Consider the following 27352-nt stretch of genomic DNA (forward strand, 5'->3'; position numbering starts at 1 on the left):
CAGGGTTGTAAACTTTCCACAAGGACATACAGGAAAAGGCATCACAAGCAGAGGGGATGGACAATAGAAAATGGACACAGTTTCCCCTGGAAAAAATGACCAGCATCCTGGGAGGTAGGAAGGGGGAAGGGAAAAGGCTAGGAACTTCATCGCCTGGTATAGGAACGTGCATGAGAAGAGATGGATTTGTGGCTGGCGATCTAGGACCGGACTAAAGAGTGTGGGCAAAGGAATTGAGCCCCTGAGAATTCTGCAAGTGTTTGGGATTGTGGTGTCATGTTGAAATGCTGCAATGGTGGAGAACACAGGAACCAACAGGGTTGGTGAAGTCAGGAGAGGGCTTATGCTGGTTTGGAGAAGGAGGTGAAGCAAAATGGAGTGAAAGCAGAAAATGCTGGAAACACTGCAATTCAGGCAGCCTCCATGGAAAGATGATGCTTCAGGAATAGATCAAACCTAGTTCAGCAGGAACTAATACGTTTTAGACATACAGCATGCTAGCAGGTCTTTCTGGCCCATGAGCCCATGCTGCCCAGTTACACCTAATTGACCTACAACCCCTGGTATGTTTTGAAGGGTGGGGGGAATCTGGAGCCCCCGGGGAAAACCCACACACACACATAGGGAGTACATACAAACTCCTTACAGATGGCACAGGCTTCGAATCCAGTCCCGATTCACTGGTGCTGTAACTCACCGCTACTCTAACCGTGCTGCCCATTAAAAAAAGTTGACAAGGGGAATTTTACCTCCTTTCTAAATGTACTTTACTGATAAAACATTTGAATATATGTAATAAAGAACATTTATGTCAATATTTTCATCACCGCTACGTACAATACCTGAGCAAATGGTTCCTGGGATTTGGACACAGATTCCAACAGCTTGTGCTGAAATGACGGGAGGGCCTAAAATTGTGAATGTTCCCCTGGAGCCTCTGCAGTGGCCGCCCCCAGCTCCAGACCATAACCATGTCAGTCCACAGCGCTTGCGCTTGTGGACAACGTGTGAACACTCTGTGTTCCCCCTATTCTAGGGCAACACAGGGTCTCACAGCAGCACATTTTACATGAGGCGACGTCTGCTCTTGATCTCAACCACATCTATAATTCAAGGGTCGGCTTCTCATCCTTTCACCAGACACATTACAGCTTCTCAGACATAAGATGAAGAGCATCAGTCTCAGTTATCAGCGCTGCTTTCCCTCCCTTCCTCACCTGCCCTTTGCACCTTCATCCCTGCAATCAATGGTCATACATGTCCGTCCAATGTAGACACCTACCGAACTTACTTGCCGCCACCATACAGGTACTTTGTTTGAAAGATCAGCTACATTGGGTACATTAAATTACTCCAGTACAGAAAGAGATGATAAATATAAAAGACAGGCTGATACTAATTCGATTCAAGCTTCAGGATTCCTTTATTTTTAGGTCATGAAAACAGTGCAACGTGACACCGGATTTGCTTTCATCTGCCATAAGGCAGACAGATTTGCCATTGGTAGAAATTGCCTCAGCGTCACCGAGCGTCCGTGGATTCGCCTCCAGCGCTCCTGTAGCTCCCTGAACTACACAGTCCAAACCATCGGCTGCCTGAGTTCAATGAATGCAATTGTGCAGGTGGGTCTTTTTTGTGGTAGTGGAGTCGCTTATGTTTAGGGGAGTAAGGAGAGATTCAAGAGGCTGATGGAAGTTGGAAGTAAAACTGTCGTTGAACCTAGAGTTATATTTAATCTCTTCCTTGCAATATCCAACCTTTTCTTTCAGAAATACACCTGTTCCCACCCTCTCATCCCTGGGTCTTAAAGCTGGAAAACGTACAGCACAGAAGGAGGCCATTTGGCCACAGTAGTTTTAAAAAAAAAGATCGCCAAACTACTCCTGTTTCGTTTCAACTCTCACTCTCCTGATGAGAGATGACTCAACAATATGCCTCCTGATCCCTCGAGCATTTTCGGCCGTAACTCTGGAGGTTGAGCTTTCTGCCCAGTTAGTTATAGAATGGGACATCGTGTTCCCTTTTCTCGTAAGAGGATTTCCTGAGCAGAAACGGAAAAGAGCAGCTCTCTTTTTTTGAAGATTGAGTCACAGGGCCAGCACAGTGAGAAGTAGTAGACACTTGGCACGGAGCAAGCTTCTGGCTGTCTGTTTGGGAAGTTGCAGGACAGTAGAGCAGTGAGCTGCAAGGCTCAGCACACGAACTTCCTTTTGCCTGCTTCCCCATTAGGTTCCCCATAGGACACTCATTCTGGAGACATGCTGTACAGAAGGAAGCTACTCTGCCCAACATGTCCATGCTGATCAGGAAAATAGCAACCCAGGCTAATCCCACCTCCTAGCTCTACACCTGCAGTCCTGCTCATCCAAGTACTTCCCAAAGTTTCTGGCAGAATTAGTTTCCAGGGTGTTGATAGCAAGATTCATTCACCGGTTGTGGTGGGGGGGGAAATTTAGCTACTAGTCAGTGTTTAGTTCCAGGAACAGTACCTGGAACTTCTTCCTCATGTTTTAAATTTAAACATACAGCAATTTAAACATACAGCACGGCAACAGGCCCTTTCGGCCCACGAGTCCGTGCCATCCAATTACACCCAATTCACCTACAACCCTGGAGGAAACTCACACAGACCCAGGGCAAAAATCCAAGCTCCCTAAAGACAGGGTGTGATTTGAACCCCAGTCGCTGGTGCTGTAACAGAGTTGTGTGAACTACTACACCCCTAATCGTTCACCAGTGCATGGTTGGCGTCGCGGTTAGCATAATGCCTTTACAGCGCCAGCGATCGGGACCAGGGTTCTGATCCCACGCTGTCTGTAAGGAGTTGGTATGTTCTCTCCCATGTCTGCGTGGTTTTCTCCGGGGCCTCCAGTTTCCTCCTACCACTTGAAACGTATCGGGGGTGTAGGGTGTAAATTGGGCAGCACAGACACGTGGGCCAAAATGGCCTGTTACCGCGATGTGTGTTTAAATTTTTAAAAATTTAAAAATATAAGAACAGCTGAATAGTCTCTGGAGTATCTTGGTCTCTGGTCTTCCATAGCAGTAACTGGCATTGTGGGGAGCTTGCCACACACAGGATTATGCCAGTCTTCCACATTCTACCAAGACAACAGCCCACATGGCAGAGTGACGGTAAGTCCTAAGGTCAAGAAGGGCAGAGTCAGATGCACGTTGGACTGGATTACTGTCCCTGTGAGGCTACAGATATTCAGACTGAGCCTCCTCAAGAATGGTTCCCATAGAATCCTGCCCAGTTTTATACTGAGGACAACATCGATGAAATTTTGTGTGATTGTCCACCTGACACAACCTCACCCCATCATTCGTCTGCCGGCATGAGAGCTCTGCGACCAAATGTCTTCAACTCAGTGTCAGGAACAGAGACACAGAATCCATAGGACAAGCTGAACTGCTAAAACAACTCCCCATGACTCTACTATTTATTAAGAATATTTATTTTTAGTATATTGTACGTACAGGTATATAAGGTTTTGCGTATGTATAGTTGGTCTGCATGTGTGTTATATCTGTATGTGTATTTGCACTTGGAGCGGAGAATGCTGTTTCAACGGGTTGTACTGTTGTAATAGGATGATAAATAAACTTGAATTTCAAGCTCACCCGAACATAGGATCTTGGAATTGGGATCAGGTACTCCCCACACTGCCTGATTTATCCCCCCCCCCCACCCACCCCTCCACTTCTCAAGGTGGGATGTCTTCGTTGACACTTCCTCGGGTTCACAGGGCTCTCCCCTCCAGGGTCCTTCAGCCCATCATCGCTCTCCATACTCGCCCCACTCACCGGCCTTTGCTCAACAGTTTCGCACAGGGTGGCTGTGAGCGACAAAAGAAACCTGGTCTAAATTCAGAGCACTACAGGCACAGGGAGATGTGGGCTCCTGAAGCTCACTCGTTTGTTCACACTTTAGATATTCCAAGGCCAGCATAATGGGCTAAACTGGGGCCCGTATGACTATGACAACCTGCATCACACCAGAATTACATTATGAGTCGCAACTTTGCTCCCAAAACAGAGAGCCATTAATAGCATGTGGTTTTGCTGCTATTGGAGAGATCATCCTATCAGTGAAAGAGTTGGCACATCTATTTCCAGCACCACAGTAAGAAAATATTATTGTGGTTCTGTTATGTGAGAAAAACTGAGTGTAAAAAGTGATGTGAAAAAAGGCACACCTTGTGAGACTTGCGGGGGCGTTGCGTAAAGTCTAGGCTTCATCTATCTGGGTGGAAGATCCATGTGTGAAAAGGAAACGAGGTCATGAGCTTAGCCCTTGTAACCCAGAGGGAAGTGACGAGAGTGTCGGTGTCCCACTGTGTGATCTACCCTTGTTAATGAAGGTCGCGAGGGCTTGAAACTAACACTGCATGGCCAAACTGGATAAAATAATCTTCATTGCCTTTAAAAAAAAAACTCAGAGCATGATGAAACTCTTTTGCTTCTCTCTCTGACTGTAAATCTGTAAGAGGCTTAGGCAATTCCTGCCGGTGGAAAATGTGTCGGCCTTGCAGCAGGCAAAAAGAAACTTCTTGCAATATCACATTGCTTCATTATTATGATAATAAACTGAATCTTGAAGCTATTCCCAAATTCTTCAGAAATTGAAGGGAAGCTTCAGGAATGACTTGAGGCAGAAGACAGGCAGCAGAACACCTTGTGGAAGATGACCAGTGTGGTTCTGTGGAAACCGAGCAGACGGTAGAAGTGAAGCACGAAAGTCTGCAGACGCAATGATTGACGCAAAAGCACAATGCTGGAGAAACTCAAACAGTGTACTTTTTATGGCAAAGATAAAGATACATAACCAATGTTTTGGGCTTATCAAGTTTGATCCAAATGTAGGCATGTGCCTGAACAATAGAAACGCAGTAAAACACGAGAGACTGCTCATGCTGGGATGGTAGTAAAAACACAGAAACACTGGAGGAACTCAATCGGTCATGCAGTTGTGTCCATAGGAGGAAGAGATACAAGGATATCTATCCCTATGTCTCATTTCCTCTGGCTGTGTCTCTGTCTGTCTGTCTCTCTCTCCCCTTTTCCTTCTGTCTCTTTTCACAGACCCAAAAACTACCCCCCTCCCCTAACAATTCTCATCTTCTCTCTCTCCTGTCCTCTTATCAAATTAACACCTTTTGGCTGTTGGCCTGTACTCCTGTTCAGCAGCTTTTTTAATATAGGCACCTTGCTGACATTTTGCTCATACCTTGAGGAAGGGCTCAGGCCCTAAACATCAGTAGTATATCTTTTACCTCCTATGGACTCTGCAAAATCTGCAGAGCCTCTCCAGTATTTTGGTACAATGTTGGGATCAGCCATCTTACTGATGTTACTTTGAGAGAGATATAAATCGAGTAGACCTATGGGCAGAATGTGGTGATACAATCACTGGATGGTCTGTGACTGCCCGTGCCTGTCTGCATTCCTACCTGCTGACTGCAGGCGGCTGACCCACTGTACCTGCAGGGAGGCAACCTGGGAGGCTGGCTCCACCTACTTCCTGCCAATCACCGGCTCCATAAAAAGGCTCACGCAGGCTTTTGTGTAGGGAGTAGAGCACATGAAGCCAGAATGGATACTGAACCTTGCACACACAGAACCAACTCAGTAGCCTCTCTCCAACCCTACTCTTGTATTGTCCTGTTCCTGGTATTGGCCTCCACCATTACACTCTGCTATTCTCCTTGAGCTCCTGCACTGAGGTGTCTTTGCTTGTGGCGATGACTCCTTGACCGGTTCCCCATTCCTTACTTGGGACTTAGGAGATCGAGCAGTGGAGTCAGGAGGCAAGTCACAGCAGGTCACACGTTCAGGCACCACACAGGCTTCTGGCAGAAACTGCGGTAATGTGCTAGGAACATGGACATTCCTGCTTGACTGCAACGGCCTCCAGGTCACTTGTCCGTGGCTCTCTCCATCTGGATCCTCCAATTTTTCACAACCTTCACAGAAGCCGATAGAGATTCAGAGAAATATGCAATTTGTAATAATTACGACTATGTGATACTGTCCATTCGTGTCACCAAGATGCATTTACTATCTCTCATCTCAGCTCGACTGTCTTCAGGGCAGGGGGGCGGTGGTGGTATGGCACCCTCACCTGCCTGACACATTGGTGAGAGTAAAATACAAAAATCTGCCGACATCGTGGTTGAAGTAAAAACACAAAGCTGGAGAAATTCAGCAGGTGAAGCAGTGACCTTTATATAGGAAACGTAAAAATACATAACCACATTGTAGCAGTTAGTGCAATACCTTTACAGCACCAGCGGTTGGAACCGGGCTTCGAATCCCATGATGCCAGTAAGGAAATTGTACGTTGTCCTCATGTCAGTGTGGGTTTTCCCCGGGGGCTCTGGTTTGCACCCACTGTTCGAAATGTACTGGGGGTGTAAGCTGATTGGGTCTAAGTTGGGCAGCATGTACTTGTGGGCCAAAATGGCCTGTTATCGCGCTGCATGTCTGAAAATAAAACATTTCAGGCTTGAGCCCTTCATCAAGGTATATCCTTTAAAGCTTGAGAGCAGCAGGGATTACAGATGGGGAGCAGTGAGAGAGATTCCCACAGAACTCCCTTCAGGGAGAAAAGGAGAATCCCTTGATGAGATCTTGCAGAACTTTACAGCGGGCAGGAAACTGTAGACACTGTGATTGATGTAACAGTACAAAGCTGGAGAAACTTAGCTGGTCAAACCGTTCCTTTATGGAGCAAAAATAAAGATACATCACCAACGTTTTGGGTTTAATCCTTTTATTAAGGAACAAGCAAAAATGTGGGTAAGTATCTGAAACGTTGGTGATGTATCTTTCTCTTTGCTGTTTAACCTGCTGAGTTTCTCCAGCATTGTGTTTTTGTTTTGGCTCTTTGGTGACAATGACCTTTGAAATGACCCAGAGAAGTTGTTCCACCAATTGGGAATTGGCAGTAAAGGGCCCAAGTCCGAACAATGAATGGAGAGAAAGAAATTATCCCAACAAACAGATGATTATCTCACTTTGTGTGGTTATCACTTGAACCTCTCTCTTGTTGATGGTTTAACCTACCCAACCATGGCTACTTGAAGTTGCCCTGGCGACGGCTGTAATATGTAAATACAGGAGGAAAAATATCTCTCAGTGCTTTGGTCTGCACAGTCTCTTCTCTGCACTCCATCCCCCTTCTCTTCCCCTACCATGGCTCAAAGAAAGCCACGCTTGCAGAATCTTCCACTTCAGCGAGTCTGATGACACGGTCAGAACACCTTCAATTGAGTAGAAAGCTTTCCAGTGGAACATTCAGATACTACCACCTGCTTTCTACAGGTGGACCGCGGAGAGCATGCTGACTTGGTTGCATCACCGTGTGATGTGGAGGAGCCAACGCTCAGGACAGAAAAAGACTACAGAGTTGTGAACTTGGCCAGTGCCATCAGGGCATCAGTCTCCACTCCATCAAGGACGTCTCCCAGTGGGGTGTCTAATGAAAGCAGCCTCTATCCTCAAAGGACCCCCATCACCCAGGCCATTCCCTCTTCTCACTGCTACCCTCCAGGAGTCTGAAGACAAACACCCAATGGTACAAAAACAGTTCCTTCCCTTCCACTATCAGATTTCTGAATGAATAATGAACCACAGACTCCACCACACTTCCTCTCTTCATTTTCACGACTTTATTTTTTAAAAAAATGTAATTTATAGCAATTCTGTTCCTTTAATGCTACTGCAAAACAATGAATTTTGTGAGATGTTTAAGACAATAAATTCTGATTCCACACCTTCTCTGGTCACCTCTCCTGGTTTTTTATTTGGGTCATATCAATTTATGACCAGTTTTGGCTTCTGTGAATCACTTTGGGGCTGATTTACTTTGTTCAAGCATAACAACTATGTGAGGTGCTGTTGTGTTTTTCTCAGTTCCTCTGAATTGTTGACCTGATTTCTCAGTGGGTGCCGACTATTGGCAGGAGTAGATCATTTACAGTAATGTGGCGTCGACAGCAACACATCTGAAGGATGCCGCAGAGCAAACCGCGTAAGGGCGGCCCAGTGGGGGAAGTGGTTAGCACAACGCCTTTACAACACCAGTTATCAGGACCGGGGTTTGAATCCTTCACTGTCTATACCGCCCTGCATGGATTTTTCCCCGGGGGCTCCAGTTCAAAACGTACCGGGGGATGTAGATTTAATTGACCTCAACAATGAAGCCGCTGTTTACATCTGGTACCTCACGGATGGCAGTCTCTTCAATCTGAGGAGCCTGAAAGCTCACACCAAGACACAAGGGCAACTTGTCCATGAACTATTCTTTGCAGACGATGCCGCTTTAGTTGCCCATTCAGAGCCAGCGCATGATGTCCTGTTTTGCGGAAACTGCCAAAATGTTTGGCCTGGAAGTCAGCCTGAAGAAAACTGAGGTCCTCCATCAGCCAGCTCCCCACCATGACTACCAGCTCCCCCACATCTCCATCGGGCACACAGAACTCAAAAGGGTCAACCAGTTTACCTACCTCGGCTGCACCATTTCATCTGATCAAGGATCAACAACGAGATAGACAACAGACTCACCAAGGCAAATAGCACCTTTGGAAGACTACACAAAAGAGTTTGGAAAAACAACCACCTGAAGAAACACACAAAGATCAGCGTGTACAGAGCCGTTGTCATACCCACGCTCCTGTTCGGCTCCAAATCATGGGTCCTCTACCAGCATCACCTACGGCTCCTAGAACGCTTCCATCAGTGCTGTCTCCACTCCATCCTCAACATTCATTGGAGTGACTTCATCAAGCTGGCAGAGTCCGCAAGCATCGAATCCATGCTGCTGAAGACCCAACTGCGCTGGGTGGGTCACGTCTCCAGAATGGAGGACCATCGCCTTCCCAAGATCGTGTTATATGGTGAGCTCTCCACTGGCCACCAAGACAGAGGTGCACCAAAGAAGAGGTACAAGGACTGCTTAAAGAAATCTCTTGGTGCCTGCCACATTGACCACCGCCAGTGGGCTGATCTCGCCTCCAACCATGCATCTTGGCGCCTCACAGTTCGGCGGGCAGCAACCTCCTTTGAAGAGGACCGCAGAGCCCACCTCACTGACAAAAGACAAAGGAGGAAAAACCCAACACCCAACCCCAACCAACCAATTTTCCCCTGCAACCGCTGCAACCGTGTCTGCCTGTCCCGCATCGGACTTGTCAGTCACCAACGAGCCTGCAGTAGACGTGAACATACCCCTCCATAAATCTTCATCCGCGAAGCCAAGCCAAAGAAAAAAGAAAGAATTGGGCAGCACGGGCTTGTTGGCCGAAATGACCTGTTACCATGCTGCATGTCTACATTAAAACAAAATGTTAAAAAATCTTTTTTATGTGATTAAGAGAGCGCTCAACAACAACCTCCCTTCTCTTAGCAGCTGAACACAGCAATAACATCAAGGCGAGGAACACACACAGGTGGCGGGTGCTGGCGACCGCGGTCAAGGGACTCACACCAAGCTGCGGACAGCTGGAGCCTGGCTTGGGACTGGCTGAAGGAGTGCCAGGTATTAGAACCGAGATACAAGGAGGTGTTGAAGGCTTCCTGATCGTGTCGGAGGTTTGGATCTGGAGCTCGGGTGGCCGATAGTTTGGACTGAAGTCTGTGCGGCTACAGAGGCTGCGAGAACACAGGAGGCAAATCCATGGACACTCAGTAACTCTGGGTGCACTCTCATCTGCTTCTCTTTCTCTGACTGTCAGGGGTACTGGGCCATTTCTGTCGATAGTGAACTTTGTCTTCTTTATGGTAAACTAAAAGGACATTTCATGTAATATCAATTTTCTGTTTTATTACATGAATATCCCACGACCCTTTACAAAGGTTCCATCCAACTTAGTTGATGCGAAGCAGCTGAGGAATTAGATCAGCGGTGAACTTTAAGGAGTGTCTTGAACGATCATGAAATGGGTAAGAAGAGGTCAAGGGTTACAGTCTCAGCCACAAAAGGAAGAGGAATAATGATGGCAGCTCTAAAAGGGCGGGAGACAGAGACGTAACTGTGGGAGGACTAGGGTCCATGGAGTGATGAGGGGCGCACAGGCAAAATAGGTTTGGAAAAGAAGGGGTAGAGAAAGACAAGAACTCGGGGAAGATGCTTGTCAGAATCAGAATCAGAATCAATCGCCATGAATAAGTCAGGAAATTTGATGATTTGCGACATCATCAGAATGCAAACATTGCTAGCAATCAAATTTCAAAAATGAATAAATAGTGCAAGAAAATAGGATAAAGCGAGGTAGCATCCATGGTTCCTGATCCACACAAAAATCTGAGGGGGAGAAGTCGTCCTTGTGCTGCTGAGTGTTTGTATTTAGGCTCCTGTACCTTTTCCCCTGATGGTAGCAGAGTGAAGAGGGCCTGTCCTGGGTGGTGGGCGCCCTCGAGGTTAGAGGCTGCTTTCTTAACACACCACCTCTTGTAGATGTCCTCGATGGAGGGAAGTCTGGTGCCTGTGATGTCGCCAGCCAAGTTAATAACTCGTTAGTTTTTTTTTGTCCTGAGATTTGGCGCCTCCATACCAGGCAGTGATGTAACCTTCTCCACGGCAGTTTTCAAGAGTCTTTGGTGACATACCTCAAACTCCTCATGAAGAATAGCCACTGGAGAGGCTTCTTCATGACTGCATCAACATGGAGGCCCCAGGACAGATCCTCAGAGATGTTGATGCCCACTGCTGAACCCTCGATGAGGACTGCGTCGTGTTGGGATGAGTAAGGCGGCAAGGTAGAACAGTAGGCCAAAGAAAGAAAACATCAGCAATGATGCCTCCACCGAGGTTCACGCAGTCATTGAGCCAGGAGGCAGACAGGACAGGGACTGTCCAAGGGGAAGGGGACTGTACTTCACTGAGTGGATGTTGCATCTTACAAAATAAAATTCAGCCATCTGTCTCCACATCCTGGCTGCATTCACTTTCCAAACATCTTGGCCTCTGGGTAGGATGACCTCACTGAGGCTTATTCGCTGAATAACTTTCCACAGGAGCTGTAAAACCCATGGGGAAAGAAACAAATGACAAATATTTATTCTGTGTCTAACCCAAGATTCCATGGAAAATTACACGGCATTTCCAGGCAGCAGGCTCAGTTGGAGCATCGCGATGCCCTGCCAGCCACCGCACCACGTACCCTGAGGTGGCAGCTTGCTGCTTCAAGGGCATGTCCTTCTACTATTTCCAGCACCTCCCTGACCTCGCCTCATGCTGACTCACTCCTCAGATACCAATGGGAGTTCTCTCCACGTGGTAAGGAAGTTCCACCTCCTGTGCAACGCTGGATGGCAGTTTTTGTTGGGGCACCTTCCTGGCTGAGGACTGCTGGTGATGCAGAATGCACACCGACGCTATTCACTGTTCTTGCCAAAAGTTCGGCAGTGCAGCCCACCAGTCTTCCATCGTTAGTGGAGGCAGCCCACCAGCCATCACGTTGCTGTTCAGTTTATGGAATCTTGCTGTGTACTGATTGGTGGCATTTGACAACATTTATCCGTTGCTGTACGTTGGTTTGGAGCATGCTGGAGATGTGAACTGTTGGACATTTGGAGAAATGGTCTCTCCAAGTGACGATTACACTAATTTGAGTGGAAAAGCAAATTGTGTAGAGGTTGCAGAGTCTACCATGCGAGACCTCCTCGTTTGATGCATTGGCCAATCCTGCCATAGGCGCTACTTTGTGTAGATAAGCTGGTTCATCCACCACCATGGTTACTATAAGGCCCCTCTATTAGATTTGTTCTGACGCCAACTCTGAATACTGGGGATTTTTACGGAAGCGGGTGTTGGGGAGAGGGGGTGGTGGCTGGCAGGGGAGAATTACCACTAATGACATTAGGGTATTTGATTGTTTTTCGAGAGCTCCAGCACCTAATAAAATTAGCACAGCATCCCTGGGAACAGGTAATCAAGAAGGCAAATGGGACATTGCTAGAGGGATTGGGTTTAAGAGGCATGGGGTTCTGCTACCATGGCACAGAGCACCAGTACTGGTGAAGTCACACCTTGAGTAGGACTTGCTGAGTTGCTCCAACGTTTTTGTATATTACACTCAACCCCAGCCTCTGCAGATTTTCTTGCTTCACTGTGTGCAGTTCTGGTCTCCTGATTTGTGGAAGGATATACTGGCTTTAGGTGATGCAGAGGTCAATTCCAGAAATGGGGGATGGCCAATACTCACTGGAGTTTAGAAGGTTGAGGGGTGTATCTCATAGAATTATGAAAGGAATAGATAAGAAAGAACTAGGGAGGTTGTTTCCACTGGCAGGCGAGACAAGAACTAGGGAATGTATATTCAAGATTTGGGAGTAGATTAACGATGGACGAGGAGGAATTGCTTCTTCTGAAGAGTAGTAAATATGTGGAATTCCCTGCCTCAGTAAATGCATTTAAGGCACAGATAGATAGATTTTTTAAAGAATTGCAGAATGAAGAGTTTTGGGGAACAAACGGGTAAATGGAGCCAAGTCCACAGCCAGATCAGCCACAATCTTATTGAACAGCGGAGCAGGCTCAATGGACTAGATGGCCAAGTCCTGCTCCTGGTTCTTATCACAGACAGGTGAGCTCCCATTCAATGGAAATCCTGGTCAGATTGTGGACGTTTGAAGAGCACCCCCCTCCAATCTAATGTGAGGAGAGGTGGAGGATAGAGTGTTGTCACTGCCCAAGGGTGGGGAGTGGGCAAAGGTGGAAATGGTCCTCCCAATGTGGCAACAAAGGAAAGGAAACTAAGTAGGGAGGGAACGGCTTCTCGAGGTGCATGTGTGATGGTCCTGGGGTGGTGTTATCCTCAGAGAAGTACAGGATGGTTGAGAAGCATGATACTTGTAAGGTGAAAAAAAACCTATTCTTTAACTTAGAGATACTGGACTTCCCAGGCTTCTGTATCTTCTGCCTGAGAAGTTTGCTTCATAGGAGTGGGTGGGAGGTGGGGAGAGATGGTGAGAGGGGTGGGGTAAGATCAGAGAGGAAGGGCATGAAAGATGAAGGGAGCAAGTGAAGGAAGATGGCAATGAAGGAGTGCATGATAGAGAGACAGGAGGAAAAGAGTGAGGGTGAACAGATGTGAGGCAGTCAGCAAGTGGGAGGAGACGAGTAGGAAGAGAGAACGGGATCAGAGGCTGCCGACAACAATAGCAGAGAAATAACCAAGCGAAGGAACTCAGATCTTTTTTAAATTAAAATTATTTATTAAAAGCTTTAATGTAATTTTGACCTTGTAATTGCAGAATGATTTAAAATCTGGTTAACACTACACGCTTTCAACTGTAATTTGAATCTGTGTTAATTTTATGAGCACTCTATCACAGGAAGATGTAATAAGGTTTCAGTTGGATAATTTAAGATTGAATTATTTTCTTTAATGCTGACTGATATGTGCATTATTTTAATATTGGTCGGTAGGAAGTCGATTAGCTTCAGCCTCGCTGTTTAATTAGTTTCTTCAAGGTTGATATAGGGGCTGAAAACACTCAAAGGAACAGGTGAAGATATTGATCACGTTGGTCTGAGGGAGTCATTCGAAGGGCAGTCTTTCCATTCTCGTTTTCCCCACCCCCCCCCCCCCTGCTAATATTCCCATGGGACTTACTTTGCCTGTGGTGACCGGGGTGGGGTTGGTCACCCACAGGAGGTGGGTGGGGGGGGAGGAAGCCGTCTTTGGCATCATTTTGCTGGACCTTGCCAATTCCCAAATAATGCCAATTTCTGTTACCCCCTCCCTCCCTCCTTCCCCTCCCTCCCCCCTCCTCCCCCTCCCCCCTCCTCCCCCTCCCCCCTCCTCCCCCTCCCCCTCCCTCCTCCTCCCCCTCCCCCTCCCTCCTCCTCCTTTCCCTTCCTCCCACCCATCCGTATCCACCTCCATGCCTGTGTCAGAGCCACGGCCTCGGCGCTTCAGGGCTGCGGGGCGTCACGTGGCGCCGCGAGGTCCGGGGGCCCGCGGGCTTTCGGCATCTTCCAGAGTGCATGCGCGGCAGCTAGACTTAGGGCTGGGGGAGGGGAAGAGGCGGTCAGTCCCCATCGACTGTCATGGCGGCGTAGGCGGTGGGTGAGTGAGGCTCTGATATTGTTTATTGGCTGTTACTGAGGGGATTGATTGTTACATTAATAAAGAGACAACGTTAGACATTTACCACGACGAGTCCTTTCCTGTTAATGAATAAACTGTTTTAAAACTCATCTGGACTGTCAAAGCGAAAGCCCAACTGGCCTCCGAGCGGCTCTTTTCTGGATCGTAGCCTGTGTGTCCCCCACCTACCTACCTACCTACCTACCTGATTTCTTTGACGAAGGGCGCAGGCCCAAAGCGTTAATCACCCTTCACTTCCCGTGGGGGCTGCGTGACCTGCTGAGTTTCTCCAGCACGTTTGGGTATTGAACTCGGCAGAGGTTTCTGGCTAACCTTACTTCCCATCGCGAAGGTCGTTCGTCCGTCCGTCCGTTCCCCCCCCCCCGGTCATTACTTCTTCCTCTGACCCTGAATGAATTGTTGGTCCAATAAGAACAAAATGAAAATTATTGGAAATCTGAAACTGCAGAAAAGCATTCCAAGCTCTCAGGCATGCAGTGACAATGGAGAAAGAGAGAGAGAGAGAGATCAGAATAACAAATAGGGATTTAAAAACACAAGTTAAATATTCATTTTTGTGTAACCTGGGGAGGAGGGAAAGGTGATCATATGTTTCAGAACCATGGGGGGAATTTACTGGGTTCAAGTGGGGGACAAAATTTAATACATAGAAATAAAGAGAATGAGCAATGAGCAGCAGATGGGATCTGTCAATGGTCTTAGAATAGCTGGCAGAGAAGGTGAAGGAGTCAATGGAATCTTAATAGATTTGACACTCTACTTGCCCACAGAGAGAAGAATGCAACATAGCTAATATAATTTATTTTTTCTGCAGTTGTCTCTGAATGAGGAACTATGGTTTGAAATCCCATCCCCTGATGCTTCTCCCACAGAATCAAGTTAGTTCAAAAATTGTTCACCCTCTCCACCTCTGATTTCCCCCAGTGATCACTGGATCGAACACTTCTGGTTTTCCCTTCCTGAAGTCAATGATCAGCTCTTTGGTCTTGGTGACATTCTTGGAGATGCTTCTTATTTCACCCTCTGGCTGAATGCTTTCCAACTCCTACTGCCTGCAGCACAGACTGAACAGTGCCAAATGGAAGTAAATATCTCCTATTTTTCTCCAAGTTCCGGATTTAATCATTTGATCTGGAGAATGAGCTTTCACAATCTCAAGGAAAGCCATGATGCTTCACAGCCATTACTGCTTCAAATCACCATCACATAGTCTTTGACCCACAATTTTTTAAAAACTTGGACATACAGTATGGTAACAGGCCCTTTCGGCCACCCAATTGACCTACAACCTCCAGTGCAATTTGAACGGTGGGAGGAAACTGGAGCCCCCGGGTAAAACTCAAGCAGAAACGGAGAGAACATTCAAACTCCTTGCAGACAGGGCCATATTGGAACCCCGGGCCTGATCGCTGGCATTGTAACAAGGTTGCACTAACCGCTATGCTAACTGTGCTGCCCCTTGTCACCAAGTCATTTTCACCCCTTCCCAGCCGGTAAACCACCCACTTCGATGCACTTGTCCCCATTAAACCACAAGTCTCTGTCACTCTCGTCTCCGCTCCTTTAGGTCCAAGACTACAACTTGCTTTCTGCAGCTAAAACTACACACTGGCAAAGATCAACTCCCTGCTGCCAATTTTGTTCTTGATTTGGAAGTCTCTTCCTTTCCTTCCCACCTTCCTCCTTTCTTGAAACCGCACCTTAAATGTACCTCTTTGACCAAGTGTTTGATCCTGATTTTGAGTGCCAAGCCACGAAAGGAAATATTTTTATTTCTATTTCTCATGCTAAGGCCCAGGGGTGTTTGGCTACAATTAATGCGTTATGTAAGTACAAGTTCCTGTTGTAATGTAGGAAGCTTGGTAGCTTATTTACACTCAGCAAGGTCCCAAAAACAACAAAGAATTAAAAGTCACTGGTAATTGACTGGATGGATAAATATGTGCCAGGGCACCAGAGAGAACACTTATGATCGCCATCAGAATCGAACTCCAACAACTTTAATGCTCATCTAACAGTCAGGAATGTGGTGCAATCTTGTTTCAGAAAGATGGTCCAGCACTGTCAAGTCAAGTCAAGTTTATTGTCATCTGATTGTACAAGTGCAATGTGACAAACTCTGGTCCTCGGTGCAAAACATGCAGACACACAACCAGACATCACACACATACATACAAAAAAATACATGTGTGCAAGACAAGTATTTATATAAACAAATAAATATATAAATGAGAGTCTCGGCTAGTTAGTGTGAGCAGTTCTTTTGGTCATTCAGCATTTTCACTGCCCGAGGGAAGAAGCTGTTCCTCTGCCTGGTGGTGCTGGCTCTGATACTCCTGTATCTCTTCTCCGACAGAAAAAGCTGAAAGATGCTGTGTCCAAGGGTGGAAGGAGTCCTCGGTGATTTTCCACGCCCTCTTCAGACAACAATCCCAGTAGATCACTTCGATGCGGTGGAGGGAGACTCTAGTGATCCTCTCTGCCACTCTTATTGTCCTGTAGATTGACCTCCAATCCATTTCCCTGCAGCAACTGGCTCACACTGTGATGCAGCCGGCCAGGATGCTCTTGATAGAGCTTCTATAGAAGGTCGACACATGGTGGCCGGTAGTCTTGCCCACTTCAGTCTTCTCAGGAAGAGAACTGATAAATAACTGTTTGTCTCCAACTAGCTCCAACACCTGGTGTCCCTTCCACCAGTCTCAAGCAGCCAGCCGTCCAGCCTGAATCCCTTGACCGCAGTCGCCAGCAGCCCACAGCCTATGTGGGTTCCTCGCTTCAGAACCCACAAAGATAGTAGTGAAAAGCAGACACCCTTCATCCTGAGAGGCTGCCAAAGAAGGCCGACACAGTTGGCAGAGCGGTTAGCGCAACACCGCTACAACACCAGAGATTGGGAACAGGGTTTGAATCCCGCACTGTCTATAAGGAGTTTGTACCTCTTCCTCATCTTTGCGTGGGTTTACCCCATGGGCTCCATTTTACTCACACCCTTCAAAAATGCCAGGAGTTGTAGGTCAATTGTGTCTAATTGAGCAGCACGGGCTCGTGGGCCGAAAGGGCCTGTCACCCTGCTGTATGTCTAAATTTAAATTTATACTGTAAATTTAAAGGGTTGGAAGGAATAACTCAACAAAGCCATTCTGCCCTTCTTGAAATTTGTTCTGGGGAGTGGCTTCCAGATGCACAAAGATGTGGTGGGATTGGGGAGCGTCAGAGAAAAACTTCACATCCAGTTTCCAGATTCTAGAGGTGGTCTCTTCTACAACAGGGAGACTGGACACAGACTGGGAGATTGCTTTGTTGAACACCTCGGCTCTGTCCACCACAATAGCATGGATCTCCCAGTGGCCACCCATTTCAATTCCCCATTCCATTCCTTTGCAGACATGTCTGCCTGTGGTCTCATGGACTGCTAGGCTGAGACCACCCGCAAATAAGAGGAACAGCAACTCATCTTCCGTCTGGGCCTCCTCCATCCGGATGGCATTAATATCAACCACCAGCTTCCATTAAACCACCCCCACTATTTTTCCCCTGTTGCCTTTCCCCCAGCTCTCTCTTTCTCTCTCTCTCTCTCTCTCTCTCTCTCTCTCTCTCTCTCTCTCCCCCCCTCACTTCCCTTTTCCCTCCATCTCTTTTCACAGAGCCAAAATCAATTTGCACCTCTTCCCTTACTATATCCAATTAACTACTTTCGTTGGTCTGGACGCAGCCTCCTGCCAGTCTTCAGTCTATTTCATGATAGCTGAAAGAAGGGTTCAGGCCTGAAACGTTGGTTAAATATCTTTACCTCCTATGGATGCTGCGAGACCTGCTGAGTTTCTGTGTATTTTTTATATGTTTCCACATCTGGAATTATTGTTGAGTGTTTGTGAAGCCCATCAGTTGCTCTGAGCCAGTGCCTCAGTGAGCCAGTATTCCAGTGAGCCCATACCCCAGTTGAGTTGGCATCCCAGTGAGTCAATGCCTGGTGGCCCAGTGCGCCAGTTCCCCACTAAGCCAGTGCCCCAGTGAACAGGACCCAGGTGAGCCAGTGCCCCCCCCATAAGCCAGTGCCCCAGTTAACTGGAACCCCAGTGAGACAGTACCTCAGAGAGTCAACATCCCAGTGAGCCTTTACCCCAGTGAGCTGGTGCCCAAGTGAGATGGTACCTCAGTCCTGCTGAAACGTAATGGGTATTCAACTTTGATTCATTCTCCACAGATGCTCCCTGGTCTGCTGAGCTTTTCCAGTACTCTGTGTTTCTATCCCAGGCAGCAGGGCTTTCAGTGTTCCAAGGAAGCAAGTAATGAGTTGCCCCTGAAGTGCTCCTGCTCTCTGCCTCCTGCACCTGGAATCCGTGAAGCTGCAAGGGAGCTGTTGATTATTGTGAAATGTTTACTGGGTCAGCTAATACAAAACAGGACAGGTTATTGTCAAAGGGCAGATTAGTTTCATTTCAGCGCTGACCGCCCATGTCGTGTTGGTCCTACTGTAACTATTAATAAAAGACATCCTCTCCAACCTGTCGGATCACAAGGTCGTTCTTAGATAAGTGCAGAGCTGGCCTTCTGCTGCATTCAGTGGGGATGAAATTCCAATCGGCTGGGTGTATGGGCATGCAGTCAGGGGGAGTGTTCTAATCTGGATGATGCTGCACATGTGGGTGGTTGTAGGGCAAGGCAGGGAAAGGTGTGGCTGGGTGACTCTGAGGCAACCTTGTCTTTCACCGCTCTTTGCCATCTCTCTCTCTCTCTCTCTCTCTCTCTCTCTCACTCTCTCTCTCTCCTTCCCTGGATAACTAACTCCATATAATAAACCATGAATTTAGAGAGACAGGCCCAACACTCAAGGCTGGGCATCGTCCGATCTGAAGGGAGAACCCCAACCTGGCTGGACATGGGGGTGCGCAGCTCCAATACCTTGTCCTATTTCCTGGGAGTGTGATGTGCAGGAGGGCTGTAGGAGGGACATGGGCAGGTGGAATGTCGAGCATTTGAGTGTATATATAACTGGAAATGTAAAGCCTGCCTTCACTATTGTGATACACAGTGGGAAAGAGAGAAAACACACAGGAGGGCTTTGGAGCAAAGAAATGCCAGAAGTATGTTTCTGTGGTTGAACATTACAAATGATAGCGTGTGCGTTGAAAGTGACAGTGAGAGATGATTAATTTCAGTGCAGCTGACGCTCTATGAGAACCACGCTGTGAATCTGTCACTCCAAGTCCCCACCTCATTCGTGGAGACGTGGCTCATGCTCAAGCTGCAAGCGTGATCCAGTCTCAGGGCATATCCACATCTCAACCGTGTGAGGAGAATCCAGGTTTGGGCTGTTTTCCCCCTGTCTGCTGTGCAAGGGCCCCGCGCACAGTGGCAGGGTCTTCTCATGTGCCAGTCGGCCATGCATCGGTGGGACTGGGTTAGAAACGAGCCTTGTTCAGCTGCAAGGCTTTTCCTGGTCTAACTGTCGCTGAGGCAGGAGGGGCCCATGCGCAAGCAGCACATTGCATCTGTAGAAATGTGATTTCCCTGATGCTGAGCTCTACCACTGAGCATGGACTTGCTTACACATGGACTCGCGTGAAAATATGCATGCACACAGATGATGACACTTACACAGATACACATAGACAAATATATGAGGACAGATTTATGCAATGTACACTCAAATGCATTTTCAAAATGCACGCTTATTTATACACTCCTAAACATGCACAGAATCCTTTATTTCTGGACCCTTGATTCAAGAGGTTTGAGCTGTTTGGTTTGACCTTTCATCTACATTTGAAATTTCAGAAACCAATATGTAATTAATTAGATCTCTATCTATCTTTGTCTATCTCTATATCTCCATTTATCTCTATCTATCTCCCGCTCCCTCTCTCTCTCTTTCTCCCTTCCTCTCTTTTCCTCTCTCACACACTTTCTTCCCCCACAGCACAACATCTGACCCTGTGGAATTAGTCTTCCGTTTCTGGCTGCGGAAGTTAGACTTGCTGCAGCAGAACAGAATCACTCAGTACCCATTTATCACCACTGACACATTTCATCCTGCCATCTATTTATTTCTATGTTCTTGAAGATATTGATAAAAGTCTGACCTGTGCGGCTGAGGGCAGCGAATGACAACAGTGCAAATGACTGAGAATGGAGAGGGCAGGGCATTCCCCATGAGGAGCTTTGCTGGATCCTGATGAATGACTGCACATTGTCCACCATTACATTAAAATATTTTATAATTATGACTGTTCATTAGTGAAAGATTAAGCCTGACCTGCATGAGGCTGCAGGATGTGGCTTGTGTGTCACTGTGTGTGTTCATTACTATATATATCTGTGTATGGCAATGCATATACAGTATGCCTTTGCCTTTGTGTTCAATGGGTGTTTAGGGGTGGATGATTGTCGATTAAATGTGGGAGATAATTTTTTTCTGGGAGCTGAAGGGAAGTGTTGAGGTATTTATATCTGGTAGAAGTGAACTTATGGGGGGAATAAAGGTTGTGCGTGTGTGTGTGTGTGTGTGTGTGTGTGTGTGTGTAAAACTGGCTTGGTGTTGGTGTCTGAGTGCTAACGGAAAAATGCTCAGAGTGGACAATGCTTCCCAGTGGGAGCAGTGTGGCAGAGTGGACAGTGTTTTCCAGTGGGAGCAGTGTGGCAGAGTGGACAATGCTTCCCAGTGGGAGCAGTGTGGCAGACTGGACAGTCTTTCCCAGTGGGGGCAGAGTGGACAGTGTTTCCCAGTGGGAGCAGTGTGGCAGAGTGGACAATGCTTCCCAGAGGGAGCAGTGTGGCAGAGTGGACAGTGTTTCCCAGTGGGAGCAGTGTGGCAGAGTGGACAATGCTTCCCAGTGGGAGCAGTGTGGCAGACTGGACAGTCTTTCCCACTGGGGGCAGAGTGGACAGTGTTGCCCAGTGGGAGCAGTGTGGCAGAGTGGACAATGCTTCCCAGAGGGAGCAGTGTGGCAGAGTGGACAGTGTTTCCCAGTGGGAGCAGTGTGGTAGAGTGGACAATGCTTCCCAGTGGGAGCAGTGTGGCAGAGTGGACATTGTTTCCCAGTGGGAGCAGTGTGGTGGAGTGGACAATGCTTCCCAGTGGGGGCAGAGTGGACAGTGTTTCCCAGTGGGAGTATTGTGGCAGAGTGGACAATGCTTCCCAGTGGGAGCAGTGTGGCAGAGTGGACAGTGTTTCCCAGTGGGAGCAGTGTGGTAGAGTGGACAATGCTTCCCAGTGGGAGCAGTGTGGCAGAGTGGACAGTGTTTCCCATTGGGGGCAGAGTGGACAGTGTTTCCCAGTGGGAGCAGTGTGGCAGAGTGGACAGTGTTTCCCAGTGGGAGCAGTGTGGCAGAGTGGACAATGCTTCCCAGTGGGAGCAGTGTGGCAGAGTGGACAGTGTTTCCCAGTGGGAGCAATGTGCAGAGTGGACAATGCTTCCCAGTGGGAGCAGTGTGGCAGAGCGGACAGTGGTTTCCAGTGGGAGCGATGAGGTGGAGGGGACAGTGGTTTCCAATGGGAGCAGCATAGTTGAGTGGACAGTGTTTTCCAGAGGGAGCAATGTGGTGGAGTGGACAGTGTTTCCCAGTGGGAGCAATGAGGTAGAGTGGACAGTGTTTTCCAGTGGGAGCGATGAGGTGGAGCGGACAGTGGTTTCCAGTGGGAGCAGCGTGGTGGAGTGGACAGTGTTTTTTAGTGGGAGCGATGAGGTGGAGTGGACAGTGTTTCCCAGTGGGAGCGATGAGGTGGAGCGGACAGTGGTTTCCAGTGGGAGCGATGAGGTGGAGGGGACAGTGGTTTCCTGTGGGAGCAGCGTGGTGGCGTGGACAGTGTTTTCTAGTGGGAGCAGCGTGGTGGAGTGGACAGTGGTTTCCAGTGGGAGCGATGAGGTGGAGCGGACAGTGGTTTACAGTGGGAGCTGTGTGGTGGAGTGGACAGTGGTTTTCTGTGGGAGCAGCGTGGTGGCGTGGACAGTGTTTTCTAGTGGGAGCAGCGTGGTGGAGTGGACAGTGGTTTCCAGTGGGAGCGATGAGGTGGAGCGGACAGTGGTTTGCAGTGGGAGCTGTGTGGTGGAGTGGACAGTGTTTTCCAGTGGGAGCAGTGTGGTGGAGTGGACAGCACGGGATGAGGGGTGGGAATTTGAAGCCTTTCCTGGGGACCTGCTCCAGCCCATCTCCTGTGGAAGGCAGAACCTCTCCAGCCCCAAGCTGCAGTATGTGAGCCGTTTCCAATAAGATCCGGCCATCACATACAGGCAGATGGGCTTGAGCAACAGCTCTTCAGGATAGAAACAAATTGAGTCAGGAAAACGAGCTGTGCTCGACTTCCCCCCACACAGTGTTGGCAGACCTTTCCAATTCAATTCTACATGGGGGAGGAGACTGAGAGCATCTCCCTGGGGCAGCTTTCAGTGAATGCACACACAGCGGATTGGAAGAGGGGCATGTCATGCGTCAGACCCCATTCCAGCTCCACAAGGACTAAGATCAATTTCTGTTAAATGTACACACCCAAGTTTCTATTGGATTTAGTAGAATTACTGGAATATAAACATAGGGCGATATTTGGGACAACCCCTCCAAGGCAGTCGATCTCCAACCTTCCCAGCAATGCCTGACACTGAGGCCCACGTACATGGTAACTCACTGAAACCACCAGAACTGAGTGATGTCGGGGCACAGATGGTCAGGATCAGAGTGATTTCAGGGTACAGATCGTCACAGACTGAGTGATGTCAGAGTACAAATCGTCACAGACTGAGTGATGTCAGGATACAGATCATCACGGACTGAGTAATATCGGAGTATAGATGGTCAGGGTCTAAGTAATGTTGTGGTACAGATAGTCAGGGACTAAGAAATGTTGGGGTACAAATGGTCAGGGACTGAGTAATGTCGGGGTACAGATAGTCAAGGACAGAGATGTTGGGGTACAGATGGTCAGGGACTGAGTAAGGTCAGGGTACAGATGGTCAGGGACAGAGAGATGTTGGGGTACAGATGGTCAGGAACTGAGTAATGTTGGGGTACAGATGGTCAGGGACTGAGTGATGTCGGGTTACAGATTGTCACAGATAGTAATATCGGAGTTTAGATGGTCAGGTACTAAGTAATGTTGGGGTACAGATAGTCAAGGACTGAGAGATGTTGGGGTACAGATGGTCAGGGACTGAGTAATGTCAAGGTACAGATGGTCAGGGACTGAGAGATGTTGGGGTACAGATGGTCAGGAACTGAGTAATGTTGGGGTACAGATGGTCAGGGACTGAGAGATGTCAGGGTACAGATGGTCAGGAACTGAGTAATGTTGGGGTACAGATGGTCAGGGACTGAATGATGTCAGGGTACAGACTGAGTAATATCAGAGTATAGATGGTCAGGTACTAAGTAATGTTGGGGTACAGATAGTCAGGGTCTGAGAAATGTTGGGGTACAGATGGTCAGGGACTGAGTAATGTCGGGGTATAGATGGTCGGGGAGAGAGTAATATTAGAACATAGACCATTGGCCCATGATGTTGTCTCAACCTATATAAACCTAATCAACAATCTAAACCTTCTCTACCTTTCATCCATAACCCTTTATTTTTCTTAAATCCATGTCAAAGAGTCTTAAATGTCCCTATTGTTTCAGCCTCCACTACCACCCCTGGCAATGCCTTCCAGCAACCCACTACTCTCTGTGTTTTAAAAAAAAAACATACCCCTGACACCTCCCCTAAACTCTCCTCCTCTCACTTTAAACAGATATCCTCTGGTATTTGCTACTGTTGCCCTGGGAAAAAGATTCTGTCTGTCCATCCTATCTATACTTCTTTTGTAGTGATCTTCTAGACCACTAGGTCAGCTCTCATCCTTCTTCATTCTAAAATGTCCTAGCTCTGTTTACCTTGACTCATAAGACATGTTCTCAAATCCAGGCACATCCTGATAAGTCTCCTCTGCTCCACATATTTATTGTAATGAGGTGTCCAGAATGGAATATAATATTCCACGTCTGGTCTAACCTGTGTTTTCTCGAGCTGCAGCATTACCTCACGACTCTTGAACTCAGTTCCCCAACTAATGAAGGCTGGCATACCATAGGCCTTTTTAACTGCCCTATGGCAACCTTGAGTGATCTATGGATTTAGACCCCTCTGTCCTTCCACACTGTTATGATTCATGTACTCTACCTTTAATTTTGACCTTTCAAAATGCTTCACTTCACACTTATCCAGACTGAATATCCATTTACAACGTCTCTGCCCATCTCTGCATCCATTCTGTATCCTGTTACAACAACCTTTCACAACACTACCAACCTTTGTGTTATCTGCAAACTTAACTGACCCATCCTTCCACTTCTTTGTCCAGGTTATTAATAAATCAAAATCACGAAGAGCAGGGATTCCAGAACAGATCCCTGCGGAACTCCACTTATCACTGAGTAATACAGGCAGAATACATTCTATCCACTCTTGTCCTCTGTTTCTACAGGCAAGCCTTTGGAATCTGAGGTTCCATGGATCCCATGACTCATGACTTTCAGAATGAGATTACCATGGGGAACTTTGTCAAGTGCCTTACGAAAATCCATATGCCCCACATCTACTGCCCTACTTTCATCCATTTCTATTGTCACTTCCTCAAAAATTTCACTTGGGCTCATGAGGCATGGCCACCCCTAAAAAAGCCATACTGACACTCCCTGGGAAGATCATGCTTCTCCAAATGCTCATAAATCCTATCCCAGAGAACTCTCTCCAACTGTTGTAAGACCAGCTGGTCTATAATTCCCAGAATTCACCCCACTGCCCTTTTTAAACAAGGGGACTACATTTATCATTCTCCAATCATCTGGTACCTCCCCTGTGCCCAGGGAGGACACAAAGATCATCACCAATGCCCCAGCAATCTCTTCCCTCACTTCTTGCAGTAACCTGAGGTACATCTTGTCCAGTCCCAGAGGCTTATCAATCCAAATATTTTTAAAAATATCCTCTTTCATGCTCCAGCTCATAAGCCTGTCCTATAGTGACCTCACATTTACCAAGATCTCTATCTCTGGTGAACACTGATACAAAGTATTTATTTAGGACCTCCCCTACCTCAGGGATTGCACTGGGTAGATGGTTGTGGATTGGCAGGGATACAATGGGCTGAATGACCCCTTGAGTCGCAAACGCTATCTGAGTCCAGAGATTGCCTGCCTCATGGTAGATAGGGCTCATTTCAACAAGGATTGAGTTGAAACACTTGCTGTGTGTTCCATGGGAAAGCGCCGGTTTTTCAAGGCACACTCACTGATGATAGGTACTTGGTGCTTGTCTTTGTGTCTCTTGTGCTTGTTGGGAGATGACTGCATGTAATTAAAGGCAAGTGTGTTTAATGTGACCGGATCCTACTCAGTAAGCACAGAGAGAAGCTGTGTGAAGTCGTCTCTCCACATCTGTGTCACGGCAGGGGACATTGTCGACTCACGTCCAAAACTTGCAATTCCCAACTGGGCATCCACATTCCTCCATGTTCCAGTTCTTTAATTTTAACTTCTCTCCTGCCCTTCCAATATTTTGTTCATTTTCCTCTCATGTCTCCCCCTCCACTAAGCTCCCCTTGGCTTCCCCGCATCATTCATTGTTCCTTGGACTCCTTCAGCAGGTAAGCTGCGCAGAGTAGGGAGGGGGGGGGGAGAGGGGCTGCCAGTGAGAATTGCAGCAGGAACAGGTCACCTGCAACCCCCCGCCCCCCCAGCTAGTCTCTTGCCTCTCTCAATCACCTTTGGTAGGCCTTGCCCTAATATCCCCTCATTCCAGCACCCCATCCTCCCTTAGATCCTGCCTGTGCCCCCACTGTCAGTGCTGCTAACCAAACATTCTGCTTCTCCCCCCCACTCACACTCTCCCTCATACCCTCCCTCCACACTCGCTCCCTCATACCCTCCCTCCGCACTCGCTCCCTCATACCCTCACTACACTTTCCCCCACACTCTCCCCAACCCTCTTCTCCAATCAATCCCCCTCACTCTCCTCCACATTCTTTCCAACCTTCCCCCTGCACACTCATCCCCTTGACTCTCTCTCCTGGATGTCTACCTCCACTCCAGAGTCTCCTCAAATTCCCTGATACCCGCTCCCTGACCCTCCTTCCCCAGACTACTCCTGGACACACCTCCTGACCCTCCTTCCTCAGACCTCAAGGCTCTCCCTCTGACACTCTCACCCTTGACTCTCTCTCTCTGACACACTTCCCCAGTCCATCCATCCCCACAGACTGGTCCCTCTAGCCACCACAATAGCCCAGTCCTGGACTCCTTGCTAGGTTTGTGCACTTCTCTAAGCTCCCTCCCTACCTGCCCCATCCTCTAACTGCAAATGTCCCACACTGCACACAGGGTAGGTTTCTGCTGGTTGGACCTGGTGCCTGATGAAGGTTTCAGATAATTGGTGATGGATCCCAAGGTGAGATGAGATTTTTATGCGGTGCCTTTTGACTGGACCTTGCTGCCTGAGAATGCAGTTACCATAGGGTCTTAACAGGAAACCACCTCCCAGACAACAAACTGCCCCACAAGGGCACAAACTCATGAGCGATCTGATCATGGCCTCGATGAAGGAGATAATTGTGGACTTCAGGAGAACATGAACCAGTCCTCATCAACACGCAGCAGAGGAGAGGGTGAGAACTTCAAATTCCTGGGTGTCAACATCTCCAAGGATCTGTTCTGGAGCCTCCATGTGGATGTAATCACAAAGAAGGCTCACTAGCAGCCATACTTTGTGAGATGTCTGAGGAGATTCAGTCCGTTACCAAAGACTCTCGTAAACTTCTACAGGTGTACCATGGACAGCATTCTGGCTGGTTGCATCACTGTCTGGTACCGTGGCACCAAATCTCAGAACAAGAATAAACTCCAGAGGGTTGTTAACTCGGCCTGCAACATCACGGGCACCAGACTTCACTCCATATGAAACGGTGTTTGAAAAAATGACCCCCACCACCCAGGCCAAGCCCTCTTCAAGGAGCCTAAAGACGAGCCCTCAGCAGCACAAGGACAGCTTCTTCCCCTCTGCCATCAGATTCCAGAAATATCAATGAACCAAAGACTTTGCCTTACTTTGACTTTTTGTGCATTATTTTTTATTTATTTTGTAAGGTGGTTTATATAAACATTTGCACTGTGAAGCTGCCCAAAATTGCCGATAAATGACAATAAATTCTGATTCTGATTCTGAAGCCACAGGAACCTTCAGAAAGAAATCAGTTGATACAATC

General features: G+C 47.8%; 1 protein-coding gene across 13 annotated transcripts in view; it reads left to right on the forward strand.

Moving 5' to 3' along the window:
* The first annotated feature begins 13009 nt into the window (after positions 1-13009).
* The window catches only part of LOC138754370 (uncharacterized), a 107114-nt gene continuing 92771 nt past the window's right edge, over positions 13010-27352 (forward strand). For 5 of the 13 annotated variants that reach the window (XR_011351713.1, XR_011351712.1, XR_011351715.1 and 2 more), the window contains exons 1-2: positions 13010-14078; positions 14935-14998. Coding sequence is in view for 2 of the 13 variants with exons in the window: in XM_069918564.1 (XP_069774665.1) it covers positions 21255-22334 (1080 nt within the window). In the remaining 11 variants the exon portion in view is untranslated. The other 8 variants (XR_011351717.1, XR_011351716.1, XR_011351718.1 and 5 more) reach the window with 8 other exon arrangements.

This window comes from Narcine bancroftii, chromosome 2 (genome assembly GCF_036971445.1).
Source record: "Narcine bancroftii isolate sNarBan1 chromosome 2, sNarBan1.hap1, whole genome shotgun sequence".
Classification (NCBI taxonomy): Eukaryota; Metazoa; Chordata; class Chondrichthyes; order Torpediniformes; family Narcinidae; genus Narcine; species Narcine bancroftii.